The sequence below is a fragment of the Mus caroli genome, unplaced genomic scaffold (genome assembly GCF_978045245.1).
Source record: "Mus caroli unplaced genomic scaffold, Mus_caroli_1 scaffold_1, whole genome shotgun sequence".
NCBI lineage: Eukaryota > Metazoa > Chordata > Mammalia > Rodentia > Muridae > Mus > Mus caroli.
Window position 1 is genome coordinate 173,366,785 of NW_028227256.1, and position 27,364 is coordinate 173,394,148.

The window sequence follows — 27,364 nt, forward strand, 5'->3', positions numbered from 1 at the left end:
TATCTAGTACTACCTGTTTCCCACCTCCAGTACAAGAGAAAGGGAGAGAGAGGTGAAAAGCCTGGATGATCTCCCAACACACCTTTAAGACTGGTTTTAATTACTCTTGGCTTCTATATAAGCAATGACTGAATTGCTACGGAAGAGTTGGTGGTATACTTTTCCAACAAGTACTAAGGAATTCTTGGCCCAGGCATATCATTCTTTGTAACTGTAGTATAGCAGGTATTTAATTGATCCTATTTCCTGACACCAACACAACATACCATACACATACAAACACACACACATATTATATATGTATATATAATATATAGATATATCCTTGCTCAAAAGGCCTTGGCATCTCATGTGCCCTAAGAACACAGGAAAATTCAAGCTAGTCAGAGACATGATTTATGAGTCAATAAGAAGAACTTTAGTATCAGTGAAAGTTGTGACATACAACCAACCACAAACTAAGTCTTTAAAAACTGATGACTCTTTTAAAAAGCTTTTGAGGTGATAAACACATATGCACATATATCTGAGGTTTGACTATATAAGTTATTTAGCATAAGATAAAAATTAGTCTATTGTCTTTTATTTTATAAAGTAAACTTTATTTTACACTGATTTAGTTTACTGTAATCCTGGAGCTTCATGCAAATGACTAATTTGCTGCTTAAAGATTCTCAAGTATACATAGTATCCTCTTTAATGTTCTCATTTTCATTTAAAAACAGTCTTAAGGGAGGTGCCCAAGAATCAGTGGGGGTGATCTTAGCTGTGATTCGCACCATTGGGCATATGGAACCTGAAGAAGCCACCTCCTGTATCCAGACAGGAACCTCAGTGGAGCGGATAAGAGACACCAACCCACCCACAAAACTTTCAACCCAAAATTTAACCTGTCTATAGGAAATGCAGGCACGCAGGAGGGAACAGAGAGTGAGGGAATGGCCAACCAGTAACCAGCCCAACTTGAGACCCATCCCATTGGCTAGCACCAATCCTTAACACTATTAAAGCTACTCTGTTATGGTAACAGATAGGAACATGTGAGGCTCCACCCAGCAGCTGACTCAGACAGATACAGACACCCATAGCCAAACAGTGGACAGAGCTTGGGAACTGTTATGAAAGAACAGGAGGAAGGATTGCAAGCCTCGAAGGGGATAGGAACTCCACAGGAAGACCAACAGTCAACTAACCTGACTCTTGGGACTCTCAGAATCCAAACCAACAAAAGAACATACACAGGCTGGACCTAGGCCTTCCCACACATATGCAGCAGAACATGCAGCTTGGTCTTCATGTAGGTTCTGAACAACTAGAGCGGGGGGGGGGGGGGGGGGGGGGCTATCCCAAAAGCTGTTGCCTATATGTGGGATATATTTTTCTAGCTGGGCCTTCTTGTCTGGCCTTCATGGGAGAGGATGTGCTTAGCCTCGCAGAGACTTGAAGTGTCAGGGTGGGGAGGATACCTGGAGGGGACCCCACCAGCAAAGAGAAGAAGGCGAGATGGTGGGGGTGGAGGGATGATTGTGGAAGTAAGTGACAGGGAGGGAGACAGTAAGTGGGATATAAAGTGAATAAGTAAAAAAATTAGATTAAATTTTAAAAAGGTCTTGTTTGTAAATTTCTTAAGTTTATTTTAATATAAATTTATTGAAGTCACTTTGGACCCAGCATGTCCTTGGGTTTCACCCACTCATCAAACTGCTCTGCTGTGAGATAGCCAAGTTCAATAGCCGTTTCCTTTAAGGTTGATCCGTTCTTGTGTGCGGTCTTGGCAATCTTTGCTGCTTTGTCATACCCTGAAGGGAAGACACACAACACAAACATCAGTAGTGAAATTTTTCTAAAATAAAAAGCAACTGATACTGATGTTTCAGGCCTCTTATATAACATAATCTATTTTAAAACTATAAAGTGACCATGCCAATAACTATCATGTCTTCTATAGAATACAACCTTGATTTTCTTGGGAAATAGACTTAAGCATACCTCATTTTATCCAAGATTTGTTGAAATGGACCTATGTTGAAATGAACCAATAATTAAAAGAAACATTTAAAAAGAAGAAAGAAAGAAAGAAAGAGAGGAAGAGAGAGAGAGAGAAAAGAAAAGAGAAGGAAGAGAAGAGAAGAGAAGAGAAGAGAAGAGAAGAGAAGAGAAGAGAAGAGAAGAGAAGAGAAGCAGCACCACAGCATAAAATCTACACTTGGCTATGCTGTCCAATAATCATCTTTCTAAGGCAGCACTAAAACGTTAATTGCGGCAGGTCGGCAGAGCAGACAGCTATGAAACCGGCCAGTAGGACCGGTTCCCATAGTTCCCATAGCCCTGCCCTGCTGGATGCTCCAGCACACCGGCTGCCATTCCCTGGCATCTGCTTAGGGTTTAGGCATTACAAGGATAAGGAGGGGAGAATTTTAGCCAAAATATCTATTGGCACCAAGGAAGCCAGGCAACCCAGGCAGGATGATGCACTGTAACCCTAGCATCCAGGGATGACAGTGAGTCTCAACCTGGGCTACACGGCAAGCCCTGCCTCAAAAAGCAAAACATCAGAGACCCTGGTTCACTTCAACAGTCATCTGCTTTTACACGACGGCTGGCACTGAGAAGTTCTCAAGGTCGCTCTGACATTGAAAATTGACACAGAAGGCAAAGGCAAGGACAATGACGTCAGTGACAGAGGGCAAAGTAAACTTAAAAGTCAGAGGACTATGACCAAGGGGGTAGGGCCTGCTGAGGCAATGTGGTAACCAGGTGGTGCAGTGTGGTTGGTACACGTCTGGATGCAACCACAACCAAACTGTGCCTGCTTCACTTCAGTCTTAGCTGAATCTATGCATGTTCACTGTACTGGCACAGGCATGGAGTAACCGAGTCACTTGCAGAAAGAATGTTCACGTTAAACTCTTGGGTCAACCTGTCTTCTGTGCTTTTTGTGTGAATGAGGACTACAACGTAAGCGTCCCTGCTCACCACACAAACCAGTACTCAGTACTAGCCTCGTGTATCACAGAGCCACTAAGAGCCCAGACCAGGCCTCACTCAGCCAGTGCGGTGGTTCTTGCCAAGGTCATAAAGCACTTTTGCCAAGTACGTGGTCTTTGGGTGTCTCTGTCCTAGAGTCTAAGATGCTTCCCAGGCATCTGCTTAAACAGGGTGTCTAACTTAGAAGTGTTGGCAACACATGAAAATCAAGTGAAATACTTCTCTCACAAGCCTTTAGGGTTGCTTTGTACCTTCCAACTTGAATACTGGTGTGTAACAATTTTAAATGAGTCAAATCATTTTACCAACTCTATAAAACTAAAATAGATAGATAGATAGATAGATCAATAAATAAATAAAACCATGAATAATATCAGCCCCCTAATGTCAGGATTATTGAACATTCTAAAGTGTTAACTGCATCATGATACAAGACTGTATCATTACTCATTCTAAAGCAGACCAATGCCATCTACAGAGCAGGACTGCACAGCAGACCACAGTGATGGCCTCAGCCTGTGAAAGCCAGAGCAGATGCCTTAATGGGATGGACAGTGGTGGTGGTCAGCTGCAATCTAAGTCTGCATAAAACAGTTAAAATCAGGAAAAGACTAGGAACACAAAAGATAGTTTCAGAAAAACCATTTAGTTTTTTTACCTTTCCCTATAAACATCAATATATATCTTTCCCTTTTAATTTGTAACATTCTATATTTGAATTGAATAAAACAAAATCAAAATATTACATGGTATCTAGGAAAGGAAGAAACAAATGAATCCATTTGCTATCATCGGTGATCAGGCAGTGCCACCTAGTGACATTACCAACGAGGGTCTTACAGATCACCTTCTCCAGTTGTCTGCATAAACACCCAGCATCCGAGGTCCTTACTATGAAATAAGGGCTGCTGAGATGCTTTGTGTACCCACGTGCTCTCCAACAAGACTGCTGCTGAGTTCCATCTCACAGACCCACATGGTGGAAGGAGAGAACTGATCCCTGTAAGCTCAGCTCTGACCTCCACATGCACCTCATGGGAAGACAGACAGACACAGACATAGATATACAATACAGACACACAGATACACATAGACAGACAGACAGACAGACAGACAGACAGACACACACACACACACACACACACAGATTTTTTTCAAAAACTTTAAATGTTTCTTTTTTTTAAGCTTTTCAGTACTGTTTTCAAAATGGCATTACCCTCCAAACTTACCTATATGTGGATTAAGAGCTGTGACCAACATTAAAGACTCATTCATTAGCTTGTTGATCCTCTCTGTGTTGGCCTGGATCCCGACCACACAGTTCTCTGTAAAGGACACTGAAGCATCTCCCAGTAGCCTGGCTGAGTGCAACACATTCTTAATCTGTGGGGGAGGCACGGGAAGAAGGAAAGAGAATCGTTTCTAAACCTCAGTTTACTTTGTTTTGCTTTTGTCCAATGACTTGCATTATTTACTATTCCATACTGGACATGTAATTCCATAACCATACACCACTCCTACCAATCCTGCAGTATAATACCCGGAAAACCAGTGAGAAAGGAAGACTCTGAGGACACAAAGTTACAAATCTAAAAATGATTTTAAAAAAAATGTGTGTGTAATTAACACAAGACAGCCCTTGGTGGATAAGTATCTCAAGACAGCCCTTGGTGAGTGACTAATATAAAAGAGCCCATGGAGAACATGCTAAATGGGCAAGATTTGTTGTATCTACAATTCAGTCATCCTGCCTGTCACAGAAGCCGATAGCCAGAAGTGGATGAAGACTCATCTATGCAAGAGAAAGCCGAGCAGAAGCTCGGGGTCCTGAGATGCGTGCTAACTTTTGGATTCTCTGGTTTTGTGCTTAATGGAACAGTCCAGTTCATTTTAAAATAACATCACATGATGTTTAAGGTCATAGAAAGCCAACTGGTACATTTAATACCTGTTTATTTTGAGCAACACTTCCCATATATACGTCTGTCTAAAACTCAAAAAGGTCTGGAAGAACACAATACTTCCTTCCACCAATGGACTCTAACAGAAACTAGATATTAAAGCTTAATTTGAAATGACTCAATTGTAAATCAAATTTCATCTTGATTTTCTAATTAAAGCCAACCTTTTTTTCCTCAGTTGAGTCTACTCCCCACCCCAATGTCCATCCTTCTCTCAGGCTCTGAAGCAGTGGTTTTACTTTAAGCCATGAAAGACTGTTTCCACCAAACCTTTTCTTTTCCTCCTTCATATTTATAAAGAGGGGATAAGGCGGCTTTACTTTTAAAACACAAGAAAGGATTAAAATACAGCAGAAACAGTTGTTCTGCATCTGGACATGTCAGGCATCTGGCCTGGATGCAAAAGGATACAGATCTAACGCTCACTCCGGCCTGTCTTTCATTGACCAATCCTAGCAGGGTATACATGCCATGAATGCAAAAACCAAAATCATCACGTTTATTGCTTTATTGTGAGCACCTAAAATTGTGTGATCCACAGTGAAACTTAAATAAATACACTCACAGTTACTTGGGTATTCTTATCAATTAGACTTTATACCACAAACCAGTAAGAAATAAGCCTCTAGTGTATTTCAGATAGAGCACTGTATGAATGAAGGACTTAATAGTGACACAGCTTAGCTATCTGAAGCTCAGGAACCTGCATACAAGATGACACCATTTTGCTCCATAGTTGGAATGATGAAGGAAAAAGGAGAAGTTTGGAGGACAGTTTCCAAGCCATATGGAAAAGGCAAAAAATAAATTTAAAAAAGCTTTGCTGCGGACAGAGAAAGCACTAAAGAAACAGAGAAAGGGTCAACATGGTACCCTAAGAGAATGGATGAGAAAGAAAGATGATGATGAGACAGAAGAAGGAAATGATGATGGAGATGACAGAGCTCAGAGCAAGTATGTGAAGGGGCTGAGGCTGGACCAGTTATCAAACCGTAAGAGAGAGTGACAATGGGTCAAGCTTTCACAACCAAATCTGAAGAAAGATGGCACAAAGCAGCAGCCTGAGTAGGAGACAGGGCTTTAAGGAAGGTGCTAGACAGTCTTGAACTGATTCTAGCTGCTGGCATCAATGGCAGTAGAAGACAAAGAAACCCCTGTCTTACTTCCACACATCTTCATTCCACCTAAAAAGCAGACTACCAAATCACTTGAGCTGAGTAGACTGAATCCCGATATGCCAGGTTATTCCAGTAGGACTAAGATTACCTACTACACAGCTAGCTTCGGTGGAAGCTCCAGAAACCCTCAAGGAAGACAAGAGCACTGGCTATTGGTCTTCAATCAAAAACTGCTAAAAATCAAATTGAAGGCTTACCATCATTGGTTTAAACACATTCAGTTCAAAATGTCCATTGCTGCCTCCAACGGTAACAGCAACGTGATTCCCCATGACTTGGGCTGCAACCATGGTCATCGCTTCACACTGAGTAGGGTTCACCTTTCCTTTGAGAAAACCAGTGTAGAATCTCATCAAATATAATCATGGTTTCCTGTATGACTTATGACTGTTTTTATATTAGTCAAAGAATGAAATCTAATGTTTTTAAATAAAGGCATAAAATAAGGCAAAGTTGAGGCATAGGCTGCAATTTTAGTCACTCAAGAGGTGGAGGCATAAATATTCCATGTTCAAGGACGACCTGAGCTTCTGAGTCAAGGCCAGCCTAGGCAACTTAGTGAGATCTTGACTTGAAAAGTATAAAGAATTCTAGGAATACAACTTAAGGACAGAAATACTTCTCAAACATGAGGGAGGCCCTGGGTTCAATCCCAATATCACAGACACAAAACAATATCAAAGAAAGGGGACGCATAAGCACACAGATTCACTCAAGGAAAACTGATACAGGTTCCCATTGTTACGGCTTTCATTCTTGTGTATGCATTTAGGCAACCAGGCTCAAAGTACATAATTAGAAGGACAAAGACTCTGCCCTTCAAGAGGGTGGCAGCCAAGAAAAGAGATGACAACTCCAATAAATAAGGTCTACACAGAGAAGGCCGTGGTGCTATGGGGAGATTATACGCTGGAACTCTATTTACTGCCCACGTACCCAGGGCTCCAGCGCAGCAGAGCTCCTTAAGAAGCCACACACACTGTCTCTGTAGAGAATGCACTGGAGGACTGGCCCTTTGTCTGTGATGTTCTTCCATTTGTCTTTTCTTTTGGAAACATGGTTTTGTTTAGTTACCCAGTCAGACCTGAAATATTATTTATATTACCCAGGATGGCCTTGAACTTATAATCTTCTAGCCTCAGTCACCAAAGTGCCAGGGTTAACCATGTACATACCATACTTGGTCCCATTTCTTTTTAACAATTATTGAATTTGCAATCAACTAGACTATATGTATAGTTGATTATACGTCAATACAAAGTATTGCAAATCGAGATCTTTCTTTCAGTCTATGCACAAATATAACATATATAGTTTAAAATATAGTATATACAATCTATATAAAAGTTTATACAGTAAATTATTACTGTCAGTTTTAGTATAGGTCAACTGGCCTCCAGCGGAGCCTTTGTGAATCTTGACTCTGTTCTGCAACATATGCCACATCAACTTTTGCTCTCTTCTAACCGATAAGCAAGTGTTCTCAGTCTACCCTGAGCCACCAGTAAAATGCTGAGTGAGTAGAACCCAATATCAAGAGATTTCTCCAACTAAAGTCAACTTATTAGCCACTCCCTAACGTCTGTTCCTCCAGCTCCATTCACTGGCCAGGCTCTAGTGTTTGCCACTCTGACTTAACAGGACAGAGCCTGAGGCAAAGCATGACACACAGACTTCAGCAGGGTTTATATTCCTGCAGCCCAGGCTGACTGCTGTACTCTGCGGGGCTCTCTGCTTAGGCTGAAGGATACAACTACACAGAAGCTCCAATATGGAACTTCACCATGCTGCTAACTCCACTCATGTCCTGACTTGGTGATACTCCTAAAAGGTCTGTAAGAACTGTAAAACAGTGTTCCTCATACATCCCCACTGCTTCAAGGATGGCAGTGAGTGAAAAGACATGTCCTATGATTGCAAATCCCTGCTCCAGAATTTATCAGCTATGTGCGTACGTACCTGGCATGATGCTGCTCCCTGGCTCGTTTTCAGGCAAGATCAGCTCTCCCAAACCTGACCGAGGACCAGAACCCAGGAAGCGAATATCATTTGCTATCTTCATTAGACTGCAGGCGGCAGTGTTCATGGCTCCACTAAGCTCAACCAGAGCATCATGAGCAGCCAGAGCTTCAAACTTATTCGGGGCAGTGACAAAAGGCAAACCTGCAGGAGGAAGGAGCGCCGAGGGTAAACAGGGAGAGTAAACACGCCTGCCAGCATTAAGCAAGTTAAACAAAGCCCAGTGCACACAAAGCAAACTAGAACAGAGAGGTGGTTGCACAATTCAGTGACACTGCTTGCTTGAGTAACACTGCGTGCAATGTTCTGGCTGAGTTTGATTCCCAGTACTATAAATCAATAAATCTACATATACAAATCTATAAATCAATAAAAAATAAATGCAACTTTCCACTTGAGGAAAACGCTTGAGAGTGGAGCTATGTTAATAGTCAAATAAGGCATCCCCAAAGGCCTCCGTCCTAACACAACTCTGTAGGAAGTACATGCATACAAGGCCTGACTGCTCTTGAGCAAGGATGAGAACTGTGAAACCCATTCTGCCTCTGTCTACACTCTGATCTTCTGTCTACTCCAGATCTACTGTTGAGAACACAAGTCCACCCATCCCACAAGCAAAGATTCTGAAATCTGGGTACTCCAAATCCTAATACAGTTCCTTACTATTAAAGTATGAGCCCGGCAATGGTGACACATGCCTTTAATCCCAGCACTTGGAAGGTAGAGACAGGTGGATTTCTGAGTTCGAGGCCAGCCTGGTCTACAGAGTGAGTTCCAGGACAGCCAGGGCTATACAGAGAAACCCTGTCTTGGAAAAAAAAAAAGAGAGAAAGAAAGAAAAAAGAAAAACCCTCAGCTAATGAATAAGTGTGAGCCACAGAAAACACTTCTGTATCACCCTGACCCCAAGGCCCAAAAGCATCTCAGAAGACAAGGCAGGAGGAATGGCTGGCTAGAAGCTGGCAGGAGAGCTATGAAATGCTGTCCTCTGGACAGAACCAGCTATTGCGTGGGAAGAACACTCCCTATACTGCCTGAGAAACTATCCACAGCTGGAGGAAGGAGAATTTCGCTTTTCTTTGAGTGGATTGCTCATATCCCAGTGATGATCCCACACCAATGCATAGCCATATATAGGCAGCACAAATTAAACTTGGAGATACATACTGTGGGGGTGAACTCGAAGTTGGGAGGAGACATGTTTGGGGCTTGGATGAGGGCTGAATATCCAATACATTGTATACATACACACACACATATATATATATATGTATATATATATACAAATTTTAAAAACTGAATATTTTAAGAACTCATCTATTACTTGTGATATGTATTATATACTTATTACTAATCAGTTTTCTGGACATGACAAGCTGGTTCTAATAACAATAACAATACTGTACTAGTGGGGGAATAGTATTTAAAGATGTTACGGCAAAGAAATATGACAGGCAAAGACCAAGCTATCAGTGCACTTATCATGTGTAAATTTCTCAACAGTCAACTGTTTCTGCTTTCTTTGAAAAATGCTTAACACAGCTTTGAAGGGAAAGGACTGAATGCTACCAGACAACAAACAAAACATGTGAACGCATGCCGATGAACTCTTATATGGAAGCCTTTAAAAGTAAGATAAACTTTATTAACTTCCGACATGGACACAAGCCATGTTTGATGGGAACATGTTACTCCTTAATTTCAGAAGAATTCAGCCTAGAAATATCTACAAGATGCATAAGCTATGTGAAGAACATGAGTAGCAATGTGTGTGGTCCCCAACCTGTGAGTGCTGCTACTTTTGCGGCCACCTTTTCTGCGAAGCCGATCCTGGTGTTTAACCCCGTCCCCACAGCAGTGCCTCCAGCAGCGAGCTCGTAGATTCTTGGCATGGCGGCTTTTATTCTCACCATCGCATACTGGACTTGCTGAACGTAACCACTGAATTCCTGAGAAGAGAAATCACTGTAAGAACAAACTCCTATCAGTTACAATGCACCCTAATGGCACTAAACAGAAGCTTTTAAAATGCACTTCAGAAGATTATGTTAATTCATTCACGTGATAAAGAGGAAGGGCTTCAAATCTACAAGGCAAATAATAACATGTAGCTTAGTTTATAACTGAATGTCCCAACAGAGTCAAGCAAAGAGCACATGAAATAAACCTTTAAGAAGAATAGCTCCACTACACTGAACTACTGTTCCACCTACAATCCACCCAGTGAGCTGATCCCCTCCCCCACATCTGAATGTAGCCCAAAGAGAAAAATTACTAAATATTCTCCAAAGACAAAAAGAAAATAGAAATACTTTCTATACAATTTCAGCTTAAAGACCTGAGAGGGAAGCCAAGAAGCAACTTTACAAAGACCTAAGAGGGAAGTAAGGAGTTCAACAGCCTGCAGGGGTGGGCGGGGCCCAGAGGCACTGGGCCCTCGAATGCTAGCGAATGCTAGCAGCAGCAGGCACATTACTTCTCACACCACACTTTAAAGTAACCATCAATCTGTCTACCATATTTTCAGCATTGTGAACCACTAACAACTATGCAGGGACAAAAACCTTCCTTACCCTCTGTATTTTACAATTGGCCTTATCTAGTAAGCCAAGATAAACTACATCTTTTCCCCTACCTAAAATACTGAAAAACTGAATACTTTGGATTAGGATTAGGGTTAGGGTTTCAGTATATTCTAAAGAAAACATTGGAAAAGGTAGATCTAATTTCCCCCATTGCATGTGTGTGTATGAGTGCACACATAACAGTTGTATGCACTTAGAGCATGTATTTTGAAAGTTGCAAAACCTGAAAAGACAATTCCAATTAAAAGTCATGTTTCTCATAAAATAAAAAAGAAAATAGAATTGCTGTCATGATAAATAGTATAATGACATCATGCAGGAGACTAAGTCATGACTCAAAATGATTTTTAGCATAGTGGCTTTTAACATGAAAAAAAAAAAAACAAAAAAAAAAAACAACTTAACAACCAGGGGAAACAGATGAAATACACTGCAGAAAATGCCAGAAAAAGGCAATATTTTAGCTCAGGCTTTGAAGTGTTCTTCATTCCCTCCATAAAATGTTTGCTAACTATAGCAATAGCTAAAGCTTTGAAGTGTTCTTCATTCCTTCCATAAAATGTTTGCTAACTAATGAAGTTTTATTTCTGTTTGCCACAGAACAACCAAGAGTCCATCCAAGCAGGCAGCAATCAAGTTCTCACCCTCAGCTAGTTTTCATCACACTATTTTATTTTGTTTTGGTTTTTGGGTTGTTTTTGTTTGTTTTGGGTTTTTTTTGAGACAGGGTTTCTCTGCGTAGCCCTGGCTGTCCTGGAACTCACTCTGTAGACCAGGCTGGCCTCGAACTCAGAAATCCGCCTGCCTCTGCCTCCCGAGTGCTGGGATTAAAGGCGTGTGCCACCACGCCCAGCTTTTCATCACACTATTACTTAGTGACTAGTAGTCGGTATTTGGCAATGGATGGCTATCTCCTGATACATAAACTACATACACTTTTACCTCCCAAACTGTACGGTAAATGGAGACAAAACTCTTTTTGTGAGTTTTCTTTTGTTTCTTTGCAATACACATTATTAGATCTCCCTTCAGCTGATGACACAGAAACGGAAAAATACTTTCTGCTGTCCTGCACAGTCACACCTCTTCAAAAGCTGTCCTGTTAGATGGTAAAGTGTGCCTCACTTAATTACTTTAACATTTTGCTTTAATTAAATAACTACTTAATTTAGGCTAAGAGAGACCAATGAGGCAATCATGATAACGGACTGATGAAGATGATGGTAGCGATGTACCTGACGCAGTTCTAAACTCTGTCAACCAGCTCACTCACTACAGCCTCACAACCAGGTATTCTCACTGCTTCACAACCCAGAAAGCCGAGGCACAGAGAAGCTAAGTACCTTTCCGCAGTCACATACCTGGTCTACAGCAAAGCAGAACTTGAACTCAGCACCCAACTGAGTCCACTCATGCCAGCATGCTCTCGTCTTATGTGGGTACTACTAAAAGTTGCCAACTGGCCTTGCATGGTGAAGCATGCTTTTAATGCCAGCACTAGGAGGCAGAGAGAGGTACACAGCTCTCTGAGTTCAAGGCCAACCTGATCTACAGAGTGAGTTCCAGGACAGCCAGGCCTATACAAAGAAACCCTACCTCAAAGACAAAACAAAACAAAACAAAAACAAAGAGTGAAAGAGAGAGAGAAAAGTTGCCAAATACTTAATTCAGAAAATTTATCATTGGCCTGATGATATACCTGGCCTTTACTTTAAAGGCAATTTTGAGGGAAAATATTGATAATTTGTATCAATCCCTAAACTGAATAAAAATGAGTTAAACTCCCTTACCTGTCCAAGAGTAAGAGGGACAGCGTCCTGCGTGTGAGTTCGCCCAATTTTGATGACCTGCGCAAACTCTTTGGATTTTGCACTGAGAGCATCATGGAGCTTCTGTAACCCTGGCAACAGGACCTTGTGAACTTCCACTGCAGCAGCAATGTGCATTGCTGTGGGAAAGGTGTCATTCGAGCTCTGCAGGGGATTTTCAAAAGAAACATAAGATGTTAAGTTAGAAGTAAGGAGAGGGGACCTCAAATATAACCAACTAAGTGACTATTCAAAACCAGGTATGTACAGTACTCAATAGTGTCCATATGGCACATAATAGGAGAGTGGGGGAAATGAAAAGCAATCTGGCTTCCTAAAAGGAACATACTCAGGACTATCTCATATACAACTGCCTGGACACAATACATATCATAACCAAGCATGCTAAGTCATGTGATCCCTAACAAAGGACTGATTACCAAGCACATCTGAAGGCAGCAATGTGTCCTAGAATCAGCCATTCTCTGATTTACTTAGTACACTTGAGAAAAATTCTGTGAGGCAGAAAGCCAAAAAAGCCAAACTGACAACCAGGAGTGTACACTGTACAGTGTATAAGGCTGTCCCTGTTTTTAAGGCACGATGTAGTTTTAAAATACACATTCGCTATGGCCATATTTCACCTCTTTCTTGTGGCAACTGTCAAAGCACTTACAGTGAAAGGAGCAGTCCTTTCACTAAGCACTCGCGCACCTACCTCCTCAATCTAGCCAGCAATGCAGTCTCTGATTACTCTTTCCTACTACACCAACCTAGAGCAGACTTCAGACTGTAAATTATGCTTAAAAAAACATATTTGAAAGTAATATTGAGTTTTTAAAGTACTCTATAAAATAAACTACATTAAAACCTTTGCTTTTGATACTTAAAAATGTACTAGACCCAGCACCCAGGTCCTAATTTCTTTAAAAAATATAAAATAAAAGGCTGTTTCCAGGGCTGGAGCAAGGAAAAAATATGATAGGCTTGGATGTCATACAGTGGGCATGGATATCTTACCATAGCAACACATAAAGGTTCAGATAAAAGACAGCCTAAAGGATGCCTAAAGGACACAAAAGCCAAACTGAGCAAGGTTCCCAACTCAGACAATCTCCATAACATAAATAACAAAATATAGGATTATAACTGAAGAATCAGCAAGCCATTGTGAATTTATAGTGGAAAGCACAATGAATATATAACTGAATGGGAGAACAAAGCTTCCTTACAGAAAAACTCCCATTAATAAATGTAAAAAGAAGGAAAACCGGGGCTGGAGAGATGGCTCAGTGGTAAAGAGCACTGACTGCTCTTCCTAAGGTCCTGAGTTCAAATCCCAGCAACCACATGGTGGCTCACAACCATCCGTAATGAGATCTGATGCCCTCTTCTGGTGTGTCTGAAGACAGCTACAGTGTACTTACATATAATAAATAAATAAATCTTTTAAAAAAAGAAAAAAAAAAAGAAAAAGGAAAACTGGAGTGGGGGGGGGGGGAGCAAGTGGTAGCCCACACCTTTACTCCCAGCACTCAGAAGGCAGAGGCAGGCAGATCTCTGAGTTCACGGCCAGCCTGGTCTACAAAGCTAGTTCAGGACAACCAGGCCTGCATAGAGAAACCCTATTTCAAAAAAACCAAACGTAAAAAAATTTAAGAAAGGAAAACTGAAAACTGTTATTAAGACAGTAGAGCAGTGCTCAGGGGCAGAACAGCTGCCTGGCACACTGGCCTTGGAGTCTAAACCTGGCACTGCAGACTACAAACAGCATAAAACAACAAAATACCCAGCAGTCAGTCAACAGGGAAGATCCCCTGACAAACATTCTCTCCTTTCAAGTGGAAATCATTTCTGGACTCAAGGTCTCTCTGATAACTTCTGCGGTGAATCCAATACATACCAAGAAATTTCTTCTACCTTTCTTCTAGAATGATGCCCCAACATCATGCCAGGCATAGATCAAGATGTGACAAATACAAGGTTGCAAACGTTACATAACAGTAGGTAGTGACACCTAGCAGGGTCACCTTACAACCAGTGATGAAGTGCAGCTTCACCACAGCACGTCAGGCAGCCAGGGGAAGGGCCTCTCACTTACAGGGCAGCACCCCTGAAACGGCACAGCCTCCGTCTCCACACCAAGTGAAGGCAATGCTATGGTTACGGACTGTATATCCACAACCTACCCACACTTCAGGAACCCGAAATGTCAAAGGGAAAGCTCAGAAGGAAAACTAAGAACCCCTAAAAGAAGCCTGTTTAAGATCACTGTGCCGAGAACAGCTTCTTACTCCCGGTAAGCGAAGCCAGTTATAAAAGGCATTAGCATTACAGGAATAAAGACTAGATTATCTTTACAACATCATTTTGAAGTAAGGAATGTTTTAAATAATTAAAACAATAAAAACATACACATACTCAAAACCAAGCTGTCCTAACAGTGATTGCTTTATGAAGTTTGAAAGCAGGCGTGATTCCTAAGTCTTCTCTAGTGAAGCACAGAGGCTGGACTTACGAGGACAGTCTCCCCTACACTTGTCAGTCTATCCCGATAAGGCAGAGCGCCCGCACCTACCTGGCTTTTGTTAACATGATCATTGGGGTGCACAGGCTTCTTGCTGCCAAGTTCCCCTCCTAACATTTCAATTGCTCTGTTGCTAATGACTTCATTTACATTCATGTTTGTCTGGGTTCCTGATCCAGTCTGCCAAACCACCAGAGGAAAGTGATCATTTAATTTACCTTCAGCTACCTGCAGGAGAGAAAAAAACTAACAGTAAGTCTTTTTAAAATAAGCAAAACTAGGTATTTGTTTAGTAAAAATCAACCATGATTGAGTAAAGCCCTGCTTACAGAACTATCTTAACGATGTTGGTTGTTCCACATGCTAAGCGGCTTGCTAATGGCTTCAAGACAGTTAAAGGCAGCTGTGGCACAATCCTCAATATCTGTGGCATCACTTTTTCCAATTATAGATACTTTGAAACATGAAACTTTGCATATTCTGAATGATGACAATCCCATGGCCTCAGATAACAACCGAATGGAAGCCGCTTTCCTTGTTTGCCTGTGCCGCCTGCTGCAGTGGAGGAGCACCTGGGAGGCTGCTAGTGTGAGGCCTTCAGACACACTTACAGCTGTTGCTCAGCAGGTGCATCTAACAGATGCTACTGCCACAGTCAGCACGATAATGAGCCAAGGGCTCGATAATGTGAGTTACTGATAGCTACTTCACTGCACAGATGTCCAGTGAGCAGCAACTGACAAACGCAAAGCACTGCATGGGTATGCCAGCCTGTGTGTGTTTGTGTGTGTGTGTGTGTGTGTGTGTGTGTGTGTGTGTGTGTGTGTGTGTGTGGTCCATCTGAGGACAACTCTATGGAGTTCAGAGCTCTCTTTCTACCTTTACACGGATCCTGGAAATCAAGCTTGGGGTCTTTGGGCTTATGAAGCAGGAACCTTTACCCACTAACCTATCTCACTGCCCCTTGGAGGTCTCAATGGATGTGGTAGCTTTGAAAAGTGCAGGCTTCCTAACACAATACTTCACCTCACTATAAAGTGATTAACTTAGAAGATCAGAAGGTATCTGAGAGCTCCGCTAACTTGGAACGCTGTCTCCTTTTCCAGCTCTATGAACATAACTTTAGTCACCTGCCTGGAGCATGAAGAGCAGTGAAACTCCATCACGGAGCCAGCACCACTCCCTGGCCGGGCAGCACCTGCTTCCATCTCCTCGGTGGTGGGCTGTATTTACGAAGGGCTCCCAGAACTGTGGGTTCCACCTTCACAGAGCCAACCCCTCATACTTTTTAAATGTTGTGCTTATACTAAGCATGCACATCTTACACTTACATGTGCTGTTACACGGCATTTACACTAGCAGCTTGTATGAGCTATCACAAGTAAGTAAGAAAACTCAAATCACATGACAGGGAGTGCACAGACTTTATGACACAGTTCAAAAAAGGAACCTGGGTGTCTATAGGTGCTACTATGTCTGCTGGGGACAGATGGTAGATAGAGAGACCATTTTCTCTCCATTTCCTTTTTTTAAACTTTCAAATTTAAGACCATAGAGTATGTTTTAAAAACATTCCTCTGTCTGAGTTCTGGCTCTGTTCTATGCCAAACTTTAAGAACTAATTTCTATTACTGATAACTAAGGTAATTGCACATTATAAAGGTAACACTTTAAATACAATGTTTCAACTCATCTCTGACTACTTCCTCCAGGCAGCCCTAAGGAGATTACATTCTTGAGAAGTACAAACAAATAATCAACTAGTTTAAAAGGCCATCATTTATTTATTCGTAAGATAAAAACCTAAGTTCAAACCATCGTTTTCAGTTTTTTCTTAAAACGATATAAATCACCAGAGACTTAAAAAGTGAAGAGACTTAAAAAGATGTAAAATTACCCAGAAATGCCATCCCAAGATGTTTCGAGCACTGAGTAATAACGATAAAGCTGCCACACTACCCTGAAACTCATTAGCTCCGGTGCCCTCCCGCCGACAGAGCTAATCAGCGCACAGAGGACCTCAGAGCTTCGGTGCCATTGTGTAAGCATGATTATCAGCTCCTACCTCATCTGCGGCCTTCATGATTGCACTGGCAATCTTTGGATCGAGACCATACTCCTGGTTTACTTCAGCAGCAGCTCGCTTCAAGATGCCGAAAGCTTGAATGACTGGGATCTAAAATTAATCAGAAAAACACCTTAAACCTGCAATTTTAGATAAGCATGAAAACCTGTCACTTTATGCAGATGCAAAAATGGTACCAAGGTTCTAAAACCTCAGAAGTTTATAAATCAGAGAAAACTTGCTTCTGTGTACAATGAATCAACAGAACAGAAAAAAAAAAAAGTGAGGCTTGAATATATGTACACATAGCTATAACCAAAGACATATACACACACAGATAGGTTCATATAAGGACAATGTCATAGTAACTGTGCTTCATGAATGCATACTATAAAATACTGAATTTATTTTATGCATTCTGTATTAAAATAAATAGTATTCAATCATTTCCCCTTAGAGATGCTGCATTTTAAGCCTGACTTCAAAACAACCACAAAAGGGCTGAGATGTCAGGTAAGAACAACTACACCCAGCAAGTTTTTCAACATGAAAACAGGCAGGGATTTGAATCATAACCATAGCCGTTTGGATGGGTGACTGAGTCTGGTGTTGACAAAGCCATACAAATGAGAAGGGGATCACAGGGGTCATGGAAGAGAAAGTTTCATTACCCAACAAGATAAGAAAGCACAGGATACCAAAGAAGGAAGGGAGTCAAGACATTCTTAAATTACTCACTGAGAAGTTCACAGTCTCATCGCCTCTATCTCCTTTCAAGATTACATATAGACATTCATAATAATAAGGGGTTAATTTTCCTTTAGAACTGAGGTACAAACATACTTAGCTCAAAGTATATGGCCTTTCCCATATTTAACAAAACTCAGTGCCAAATCTGATGGCTCAGGTGTCACAGTCCAGACGCAGAATCCAGACATGGCTGCCCAGTCTCCAGAGCAGCAGCTGCTGTGCTCCCACACTCAAGCTCGGCTGGGATCACCTCCTTATTCCCAGAAGCCGAACGAGGAGACTATCTGGGGCTCAGTGACTACCTTTGCCACCCAAATATGTAGTCAGCCTTCTGTTAACCCCTTGTCAAGCACATTAACGGCAATGTCGACAAAGAGATTTCCTTTACAATTCTGCTGCCTTCTAGTAGTTACTCAGGGTTCAGTTTAGAGGCCTACAAAGAAGTTAAAATGTATTTAGGATATAAAGTATTTAGGATAAAAGGGATCCAGAGAAGATAACTGGTACACAGCATCTCAGTAAACGGAGCCTGGCTCCTTCCAGGCTAATCTGTGCTGAGCTGACCATGCCTGTACCCCAGCTGGGCTCCTGAAGGGTAAGATGTACTTCACCAGCTCTTTGTGCCTGAGCATCTCTGAAATCAAGTTGTACCCTCCCATCAGTGACACATCACAACTCCAGCCGCTTCCTCCCTCAATGCTCTGTACACTGGCACATCATCTAACTCATGGCAGCTCGAATTTAAGGGAATGCGATAGAATTGTCTCATAACATTATGCATCAAACCAACAGTCACACATGCTGTAGATATTAGTAGTCTGATGTATTTGTGTGATGTAGTCTTCTGGAAACTGAACCCCAACAAAAAGTACAATGAAAACTGGGACTTTAATTCAGTGGAAAAAAAATTGAGTATTGAAACAAAAATGTGTACCAACTGTGAAATCCTAGAAACCCCAACACCAAAACAAAAAACAAACAACAACAACAAAAAAAAAACCACCTTTAAACTGTCCATCCTGGTTGTCATCCTGACCACTTTTGGAATCTACTAGAACCTAAGCAGCTGGGCACACTGGAGGATTTTCTTGACAGATCATCTGAGGTGGGAAAACCTACCCTAAATGTGCACTACACCTCTGGTGGCTGACCATGTGAAGCCAGGAAGAAGGAAGCTTTCCCTTTTTGCCTGCTTACTCTCTTGCTGGCCATGCTGACCCATCCTGTGCTGAGACAGACATTCCTTCACTGGTTATTAGAACCTACTTCTTTGGGATTACAACGTAGACTGAAGACCAGCAGCTCTCTAGATATTCCTTGGGACTCCAGCAGCAGCAGACCAGGACTGCTGAGACGTTCAGTGCTGGGGGTGGAAAACTATCAGATCCTCAGCCTTTACACTGGGAGACAGCTACTGTTGACTGCCCAGGTCACAGTCTGTAAGCGGCTCTGATGCATCCCATAAGTACACATTCTCACTCCCATTCTCTCTCTTTGTGTGTCTCTCTATGTCTGTCTGTCTATCTCTCTATGTCTCTCTCTCTCTCTCTCTCTCTCTCTCTCTCTCTCTCTCCTACTCCTTTAGAGAACCCTAATCAGGCCCATTAGCAAAATATTTAATAAAACAGCTAAAATCCAAAGTATTCTAAACCTTGTTTGAAAATAATAGTATTCTAACATTCACTACATAGAAAGCTCGTTTTCCCATAACTTCACATTTTAATTTTGTAAAATATTTACAAAATATGATTTGTGTGAGCACAGCCTAGTTCTAAGCCAACATCTCTACAAAGTCACTTACTGGCATACGTTCCGTAGCACCTCCAATCTTAAAGTTCATCGTAGATCTTACGGTCTGAGCACCATAATACTTATCGGTTGGAACCTTCAATTCACCAAAGGTGTCGAACTCTACACGGAAGGAATTTTGGCTTGCCTAAAGACAAAGAAGACATCATTTTAGCTTAAAAGGGAATCCAAGATGAAAGCAAACAAACTCTGACCAGCTTTAAGGAAAAAAAAAAAAATAGTAAAACATAAAATCCCATCTTGATTGTCAATCTAGTCCCTGCTTATAGTTCTCCTTCAAATAATTTAACATTCATATGTATAAATTCTGGTACAGCTTGTACAGTTCACCCAGATTATAAACTGCCCAGATTATAAACATACAAAGTCTCTGAAAGAAAGAAAAAAGAAAAAAAAAATAGAAAAAGAAAGAAGGAAAGAAGGAAAAAGAGAACAAAAAAAGAAAGAATATGCCTATTAGTAGTCAAGATTTGACCAATTCAGAACTCAAAGTTTATTTTGCTGGAATCTTCTGAGACATGTAAGACCACTTTGAGATTTTTAAACCTACTTAATCAAAGCTAAAAAATAGTCTAAAGTGGAAACTTAACAGTTCTTTGGAAAGTCACTTGTGTCAGATGGGGTTTTATTGGGGCAGATACCTGAAGGAGTGTTTTCCTGAAGGAGTGTTTTCCTGAAGCAGACACAGGTGAAAGGATATTCTACTAAAGCAAGCACGTTTAAGGACACGTAGTGAAGGATTCTCTGCTAATGATAGGCATGTATTGGTCCGTCTTACATTGCATAGTTGAGCTGCATTTGCCGAGGCGCCATAGAGAGAAACGCACCAAAAACTTCCCATGATGTGCTGCAGTTTCTTGCCATTTCTGCACTCAGGCTGATTGGCAGTGATGTCAGCTGAGACAGATGCATGTGGAGTTCTGCTAAGTCAGACACATGTGCTGAGGCAAGAAATGTGGAGGACACGTGACGTTTGGAGGAAGTATAAATAGGACTCAATGGACTGTGAGAGGCACTTGGGGCTTGCTTATAGCATCTGCACTGATCTTGAAAGAGGCACAACCAACCAACCGAGAACTTCTCCTGGTGTCCCTGCTGATCCAAATGCGTCCTGGCTGACTCCTGCCAATTTGGCTGAAGCCAGGCAGTTCCTGCTAGGTCATGCCACCACTGCTGCTATCCCAACACTACTGAAATGGACTGCTGGTATATCCATGAACTGTTTGCCAGTAGACTGAGCTGCCCACTGCTGACCTATGGACTGAACTGCTGATTTCCTGACAATGCAGATGGGATCTGCTCCAAAGAACTTTCTAAACATTCCACTCCCCCAGGGGAATGGTGAGCTAGAAGGGAGGGTAAAGCATTTAAGAACCATCATTAAAAGTAGGTTTTGAAAAAATTAAAGTTACAGTAGCCCAACTGTCACTATGCTTGAACAGTACTAACATGAACGGCTCAGGCTGGAGACAGACAACCACCTCTTATCAGATGTTGGAGCTTCGACAAGTCAGCCTTTCTCCCCTGCAAACTAAGGTAAAGATGAGGGCCAAGATGGGCTAAGTCACTTCATCTTCTGGGGTGATGGAACCATTTCAGAATCTGAGGAAAGCTATGGAGTCTCTAGAAACATTAGCACAAAGGCATGCATGCTGGTCTTTGAGACTCAGGAGCCAAAATCAACAGTCACCGAATGCAAGAGCACGGACCCAAGGCTCCTGGTTCTAGAGTAGCTGAGTTTCTATCAAGTGCACCAATTAAAAAAAAAATTAGCAAGTTCTCAACAAGTAACATATGGTGATATATTTTAATATAAAACTTAATACATATATAATATTGAACCATAAGTGATTAATATTTAATACCTGAATAATCTTAGCAGAATATTTCTGAAATATTAAGTGATCTCTCTATCAGGGCTGGTGAGATGGTTCAGTGGGTAGGAGCACCCGACTGCTCTTCCGAAGGTCCGGAGTTCAAATCCCAGCAACCACATGGTGGCTCACAACCTTCCATAACGAGATCTGACTCCCTCTTCTGGAGTGTCTGAAGACAGCTACAGTGTACTTACATATAATAAATAAATAAATAAATAAATAAATCTTTAAAAAAACAAACAAACAAGTGATCTCTCTATCACTATTTGGGGGAAGGGTGTTTGGGGGGATTTTGTAGTTAAAATATATCATTTCCCCTGTCAAGAAATATTTTATAACCCTATAGAAACCCACGGAACACTAAAAATTGTATATTTACACAATGTGTTCATTCAGGAGGCTTCAGAGTGACACTGAGAACTTTAGTATATGCATGCTGGAGTATGAGGACATGGGTGAGCTAGAGTACATGTGGCTGCACATGCTGGTCACTTCAGCACGGGGACAGCAGAACCAGGGACACCCAGACCACTGACTTGCCAATCTAACGCAAACACAGGTTCCGTGAAACACCATTTCTTGTATTTTTGGTTGAGAATCTAGCCTTTAACAGCTGAGCCATCTCTCCAGTTCAAGACACCCTTTCTTAAGGGATATAACAGAGAACAATAAAGAATCCATGGTGTCACTTTCTGATCTTTGCACGTGGAATGTGTGTGTGTGTGTATCTTGCATCAGTAAAAACTAAATATAATCAAATAGTTTCAAAAACATTTTATAATACCTAAGTAATTGCTTTAGTATACAGTCAACTGAGAAGGAAAAGTTAACTCGTGGTTTTCTCCTAAGATTAAAAACAGTCACAAAAATGTTTTACATCACAGTGGCTTTATGGCTGTGTGAAGAGAAAAAACTGTCACCTACCCAGGTCCTAAGCATTTAGATGTATAGGGACTGACCTTGGACAGGAGGAAGCAGCATATTTATATATTTATAAATATTACTTTTTATACATTGCCTCATTTGATCTTACAAGGCCCTCAGAAGTCCAACATTAAAGGACTAACTAGAAGACTAACAATCAGGGGGCTGGAGAGATGGCTCAAGGGTTAAAAGCACTGACTGCTCTTCCAGAGGCCCTGAGTTCAATTCCCAGCAACCACGTGGTGGCTCACAACCATCTGTAATGGGATCTGATGCTTTCTTCTGGCGTGTCTGAAGTCATTGACAGTGTAAAATAAAAATAAATCTTTTAAAAAAAAAAAAAGGCTAACAACCAGAAAATCACCCAAATAATAAGAGAGAGAGATGCTGGGCTGACACTCTGGTGTGTCAGTCTCTGGGCAGGCTCTTTTCTATCCTCACTTCGTAAAGCCAAGGAAGAGACAGCAATTTCCAGGTAGCCCCAAGTCCTTGAGTGATGCCCTGTCCTGTGAAGTGCAGTAAGGGTTTTCTCCCAGAGTTCAACCACATGACCACTACCATTCACCAACTTGTTTCCCAACCTGTAAACAACAGCTGAGCTTTTAAATGTGAGATGCACAAGTAAGCTACTGCCACAACCTCTGTCTCAGATACCCTTAAAAAAGGCATCCTTATGTTAAAGTAAGCTTTAGCTCAAAACAGTAAACTGGCCCTTCTTTTCTTCCTTACCTTCTTAGAGAATACCAGGATGCTAGCTCCCAGGGAGAACAGCTCTTATTTGTACTTTACAAAATTACGTTTCAAGTTCTAAATTTTTATGATCTGTACTCAAAATTACTAAAATGTCATTACTAAATATCAGTAATATTTCTTCTAAGTAAGTTACCATAGTGTGTAGAATAAAAAAGTTACTTGGCATGATTCCTTTTAGTCATGTGCTTCAGCTTTAAATCTTGAATATACTTCCCAATGGAATTTAATTCCTTGGAGAGGAACCTTAATGGCTGAGCTCTTGCCCAGCACACTGGAAACTGTGGGTCCACGCCACAGCACCACTAACCTAGAGCAGAAGAGATGGAGGTGAATCTAGGATTTTCATACCCACATTTTATAATTAAGCTGCAGAAAGTTAAACTGTAGCTAAAATCACGACCTTGGCAGACACGTCAAAAGCATCCCGTCTTTATCTTTAAAAACATATCCAGCGTAAAACAAAAGCAAATATCTCAGCGTATAACAAACTCTTCCAAAATTCTATTTCCTACCTTTAACCTCAGGTATTATGATTAATACTGTCACCTGAACAGGATTGATCACCAATTAGACAAGCCTCTGGGCCTGCCCAGGATGGCTCAACTAGATCAGAATAAAGAAGACATCTAAGCTGTGTGGACCAGCACTGTGTAAGTGGCAGCATCCTATGTGTGCTGCAGTGAATATCCACCACAAAGTGCTCAGTCCTGAAATCATACATACATGAGCAACACTCCACTGCGTCACTTTTATACACAGGCATTTATATACTGTGGTCCTTTGAACAAGATGTCTCCCATAGACTCAGGCATATGAATGCTTGGTACCCAGATAATGGTCCTGTTTAGGAAGGCTGAGGAGGTGTGGCCCTGCTGACAAAGTATGTCACTGGAGAGCCTAAAGGCTATTAACATTTTGAGTTTGCTCTCTCTGCTTCTAAATTAAGCCCTTCCTTCTATAAGTTGCCTTGGTCATGGTGTTTTATCACAACAGAGAATTAACTAACACACACACACATATGCACACACATTAACCACTAAGAAAAAGACATGATTTTGACATAGAGCAAGAGGATTGGTACATGGGAGGAAGGCAAGGGAAGGGGAATTATAGCTATATTTTTAATTTAAAAACTAAAATAAAATAATTTTAAAGTTATAAAGCAATCTGAGTGTCAGCGATGCTCTCTCTGCTTCCTGACTGTGTACCCAGTGTGTTCGCATTCAGTGTGTCCAGTTACCTCAAGCTCCTGCTGTCATGCCAGCCCTGCCATGCAGTACTGCACCCTGGAATTGTGAGTCAAACCTTCCTTCCCTACATTTTAGACTCTGACCCTCAGAACCATCTCGACAGCCCCTTGTGTAATCTTTGCCAACAGCCTCTGAATTCTAAGCATAAATGGACCATCATATTTACATGGCCCCAAGCAGAGAAGGTGTCAATAATGCGTCATACCTCCACATGATACACTTCAGGTGAACTCTTAAGTGTCCTTTTAAATAACAGGGCTTCCAGGGTCATGTGAATTTCTCAATACTAGAGAACAACTTTTAACAAAATCAGCAGGCTTGCTAGAAATTACAAAGGGGCTAAAGGGCAAGAAATGTCCTTGGAACCATGGAAAAAGAAAAGTATCTTGATCCTATTTTCTGACACTATAACCCTAAGCAAGAAATTGCTATTTTCATATTTGCCATGATAGATTCATTCCACTTTCCTGTTCCCCTAAATAAGCTTTAAAACAAAAAGAAACCCAGTCTTTTAAAAGAGATTTTAGAATGCATTAAAAATCACCAGAGCAAAGTTCCGGGAACTTTAAGCAGCCTGGACTTCATAGCTTCTTTCCAAGATTTATGTTAGTGTGTGTCTGTGTGTGCATGGGTGCATGTGTGTGCGCATGTGTCGAGGCTATTAAGAGTGTGTTACAGGTCCCCTAAAGCTGCTGTTACAGGTGGGTGTGAACCACCTGACGGAGTCTTCACTAGTGTCATCTCCCAAGCCCCAAGATGGTACAGAGAGTTGTCATTCAAGCTTCTAGAAGTTCAGAGAATGCCTTGGCCCTTTTAAGGACACTAGAGGAGGTCTAATTAAGAAGCAGTGTTTTCCCAAGTTCTATCTTGCTGAGCCTCTGTAATTATCTCAGCTTTACGTGTAGAAACTGGACAAAGCCTGAACGCAGCAGCAGGACTTGAAATCACACCCCACACTACAGAAGACATGCTACACCTCGGAGTGGTCTTCCTAACTATTCACCTCTCAAACTTTTCCTACAGTACATACACACTCAGATTTACCGTTTTCTAAAGAACTCTAAACAGTACAGGGGCTTAACGAAGCATGCCATACCTTAGACCTGGCTCCTTAAGTTCCTTTAGCTGTCTTTCTGAATACAAAATCTTGGTTAGGGCAATTGTTCGGTCCTATCCAATCTGCTCAGGCATGCCTCCGAATACTTATGTTCCTAGGTCCACATTTACGGATTTCGGAGTTTTACACCCAGTTGTGAAAGAGAACACATGTAACCTCACAAGCTAAACAGTCAAGTTAGTAAGCAGCAAAGCCTTTCCGTTCAGAAGACACACTGGCTTCATCCACTTCGAGGGCCTAAAAGCAGTAAAGAGCACTCTGGTGGACCAAGAAGCCAGAGCTGGGGAGGGACCCTAGCCTAGGGGAGCATCCTGTCTGTGTCCAGCCAGCAGGGCTTGCGATCTGGACAAGGAAGGGGCTTCCCCTTTCCTCGGGCATTCCTCGAGTCTCCGCTACTCCTGCATCCCGGTATCCCCCACCCTCTGCCTCCGTGCACGCTCCCTCCCAGAGAAGGTGTCCTGGACCGAGGGCCTCTACAAGCTCAGGCATTGGGCAGATCTGCCCTGACACTCAGGCTCCCCAGCAGGAAGGAGCGCGTCCCTCAGCGCTGCCCGCAGCCCCAACACACTCGGCTGGAGGCCGCGTCCCCGGCGGATGGTGAGCGTGCCGGCCGGCGCCGAGCCCAGGCGCGGCCCGCGGGGACACCCGGGACACTCTGACGTGAAGGTCACCCCGGGGAGGCCGGGTCCCGAGATGCCCGCTCACCATTCGCGCGACGTTCGGAGCACACCGCGGGAGGGTGGTCGCTTCCCCAGACACTGCAGCACCGGCGGACGGAACACGCAGGAGACGACGCGAGCGCGCGAGGAGACGGAGTGCGCGGTACATGGTGCTGTTGTACGGGGGTGGAAAGCTGAGCCCAAGCCACGCCCCCTGAGCTACGTCAGATCCCGGCCACGCTCGTAACCAATCAAAAGCCTTTTCCTGAGCATATAGGACGGGACTAGCCATGGCTGGCCAATAATAACTGATGGGCGGGTTGCCTTCCCTGGGCCTATGGTATGGCTGTTTGAAGTCCTCGGGTTCACGGGAAACTAGTGTGGACGGAATCATGGGAAAAGACAAGAGGCGGGAGGGCAGGTCTTCTGACAATATTTCAAATGTGGCTGCAAGGAGTCAGGATACTGGCTGAAGATGCCTGTAGTACTAGGTCCGTGAAACAGCCTAGAAAGAACATGTTATCAAGTTAGTATTTATCCTGCAACCACCCATGATGTGCATCTGTATGAATCCGTGTCTCAAATACTTATCTTCCTAGAAAGTGCCGCAAATTTTAAACAAGGAAGTAGTTATTAATTGTCCCACAATGCTCCTAGTTGTCATTTTGGAGTCAATTTTCCTGTCATTTTTAAAAAAGATTTATTTTATGTTTATGAGTACATTGTAGCTGACTTCAGATACACCAGAAGAGGGCATCAGATCCCTCTTATTGTGATGGTTGTGAGCCACCTGTGGTTGCTGAGAATTGAACTCAGGACCCCTGGGAGAGCAGTCACTGCTCTACACCACTGGGTAATCTCTCCAGCCCTTTCCTCTGTCTCTGATAACATTTATAATGTGTCCACAGTCCTTGGGATTTTTCGTCTCTGATTTTCTTTGTGGTTACAGGCTAGGAAAAACATTGCTTAAATGATGCCAATGGAAAAAGAGTAACTGATACAAAAATTGTGTCTCTTCTTTTAATTTTCTAATGCAGAATCAGAGGACAGTTAAAGAGGAAGTTCTTCAGGAAACGAGTGGCTTCAATTTATAG

The 27,364-nt window shown here is 42.1% G+C and overlaps 1 protein-coding gene across 1 annotated transcript; it reads right to left on the reverse strand.

The window, feature by feature from the left end:
- Positions 1-1,610: 1,610 nt before the first annotated feature.
- Fh (fumarate hydratase) lies at positions 1,611-26,497 on the reverse strand. Its single transcript, XM_021157570.3, has 10 exons — positions 26,317-26,497; positions 19,683-19,817; positions 17,132-17,242; positions 15,118-15,294; positions 12,522-12,704; positions 9,930-10,095; positions 8,087-8,290; positions 6,325-6,452; positions 4,218-4,371; positions 1,611-1,799 (listed from the first exon to the last, which is right to left on the reverse strand). Exons 1-10 carry the CDS (start codon positions 26,437-26,439, stop codon positions 1,657-1,659), a joined length of 1,524 nt encoding a protein of 507 aa, XP_021013229.1. The 5' UTR covers positions 26,440-26,497; the 3' UTR covers positions 1,611-1,656.
- Positions 26,498-27,364: the final 867 nt, after the last annotated feature.

Coding starts and splice junctions, on each gene's coding strand:
- Fh (XM_021157570.3), bottom strand. CDS start 26,439: ATGTACCGCGCACTCCGTCTCCTCGCGCGCTCGCGTCGTCTCCTGCGT. Junction 8,291..9,929: donor AAAAGTAGCAGCACTCACAG/GTTGGGGACCAC, acceptor TTCCTCCTGCAG/GTTTGCCTTTTGTCACTGCC. Junction 1,800..4,217: donor AGCTCTTAATCCACATATAG/GTAAGTTTGGAG, acceptor TCTTCCCTTCAG/GGTATGACAAAGCAGCAAAG.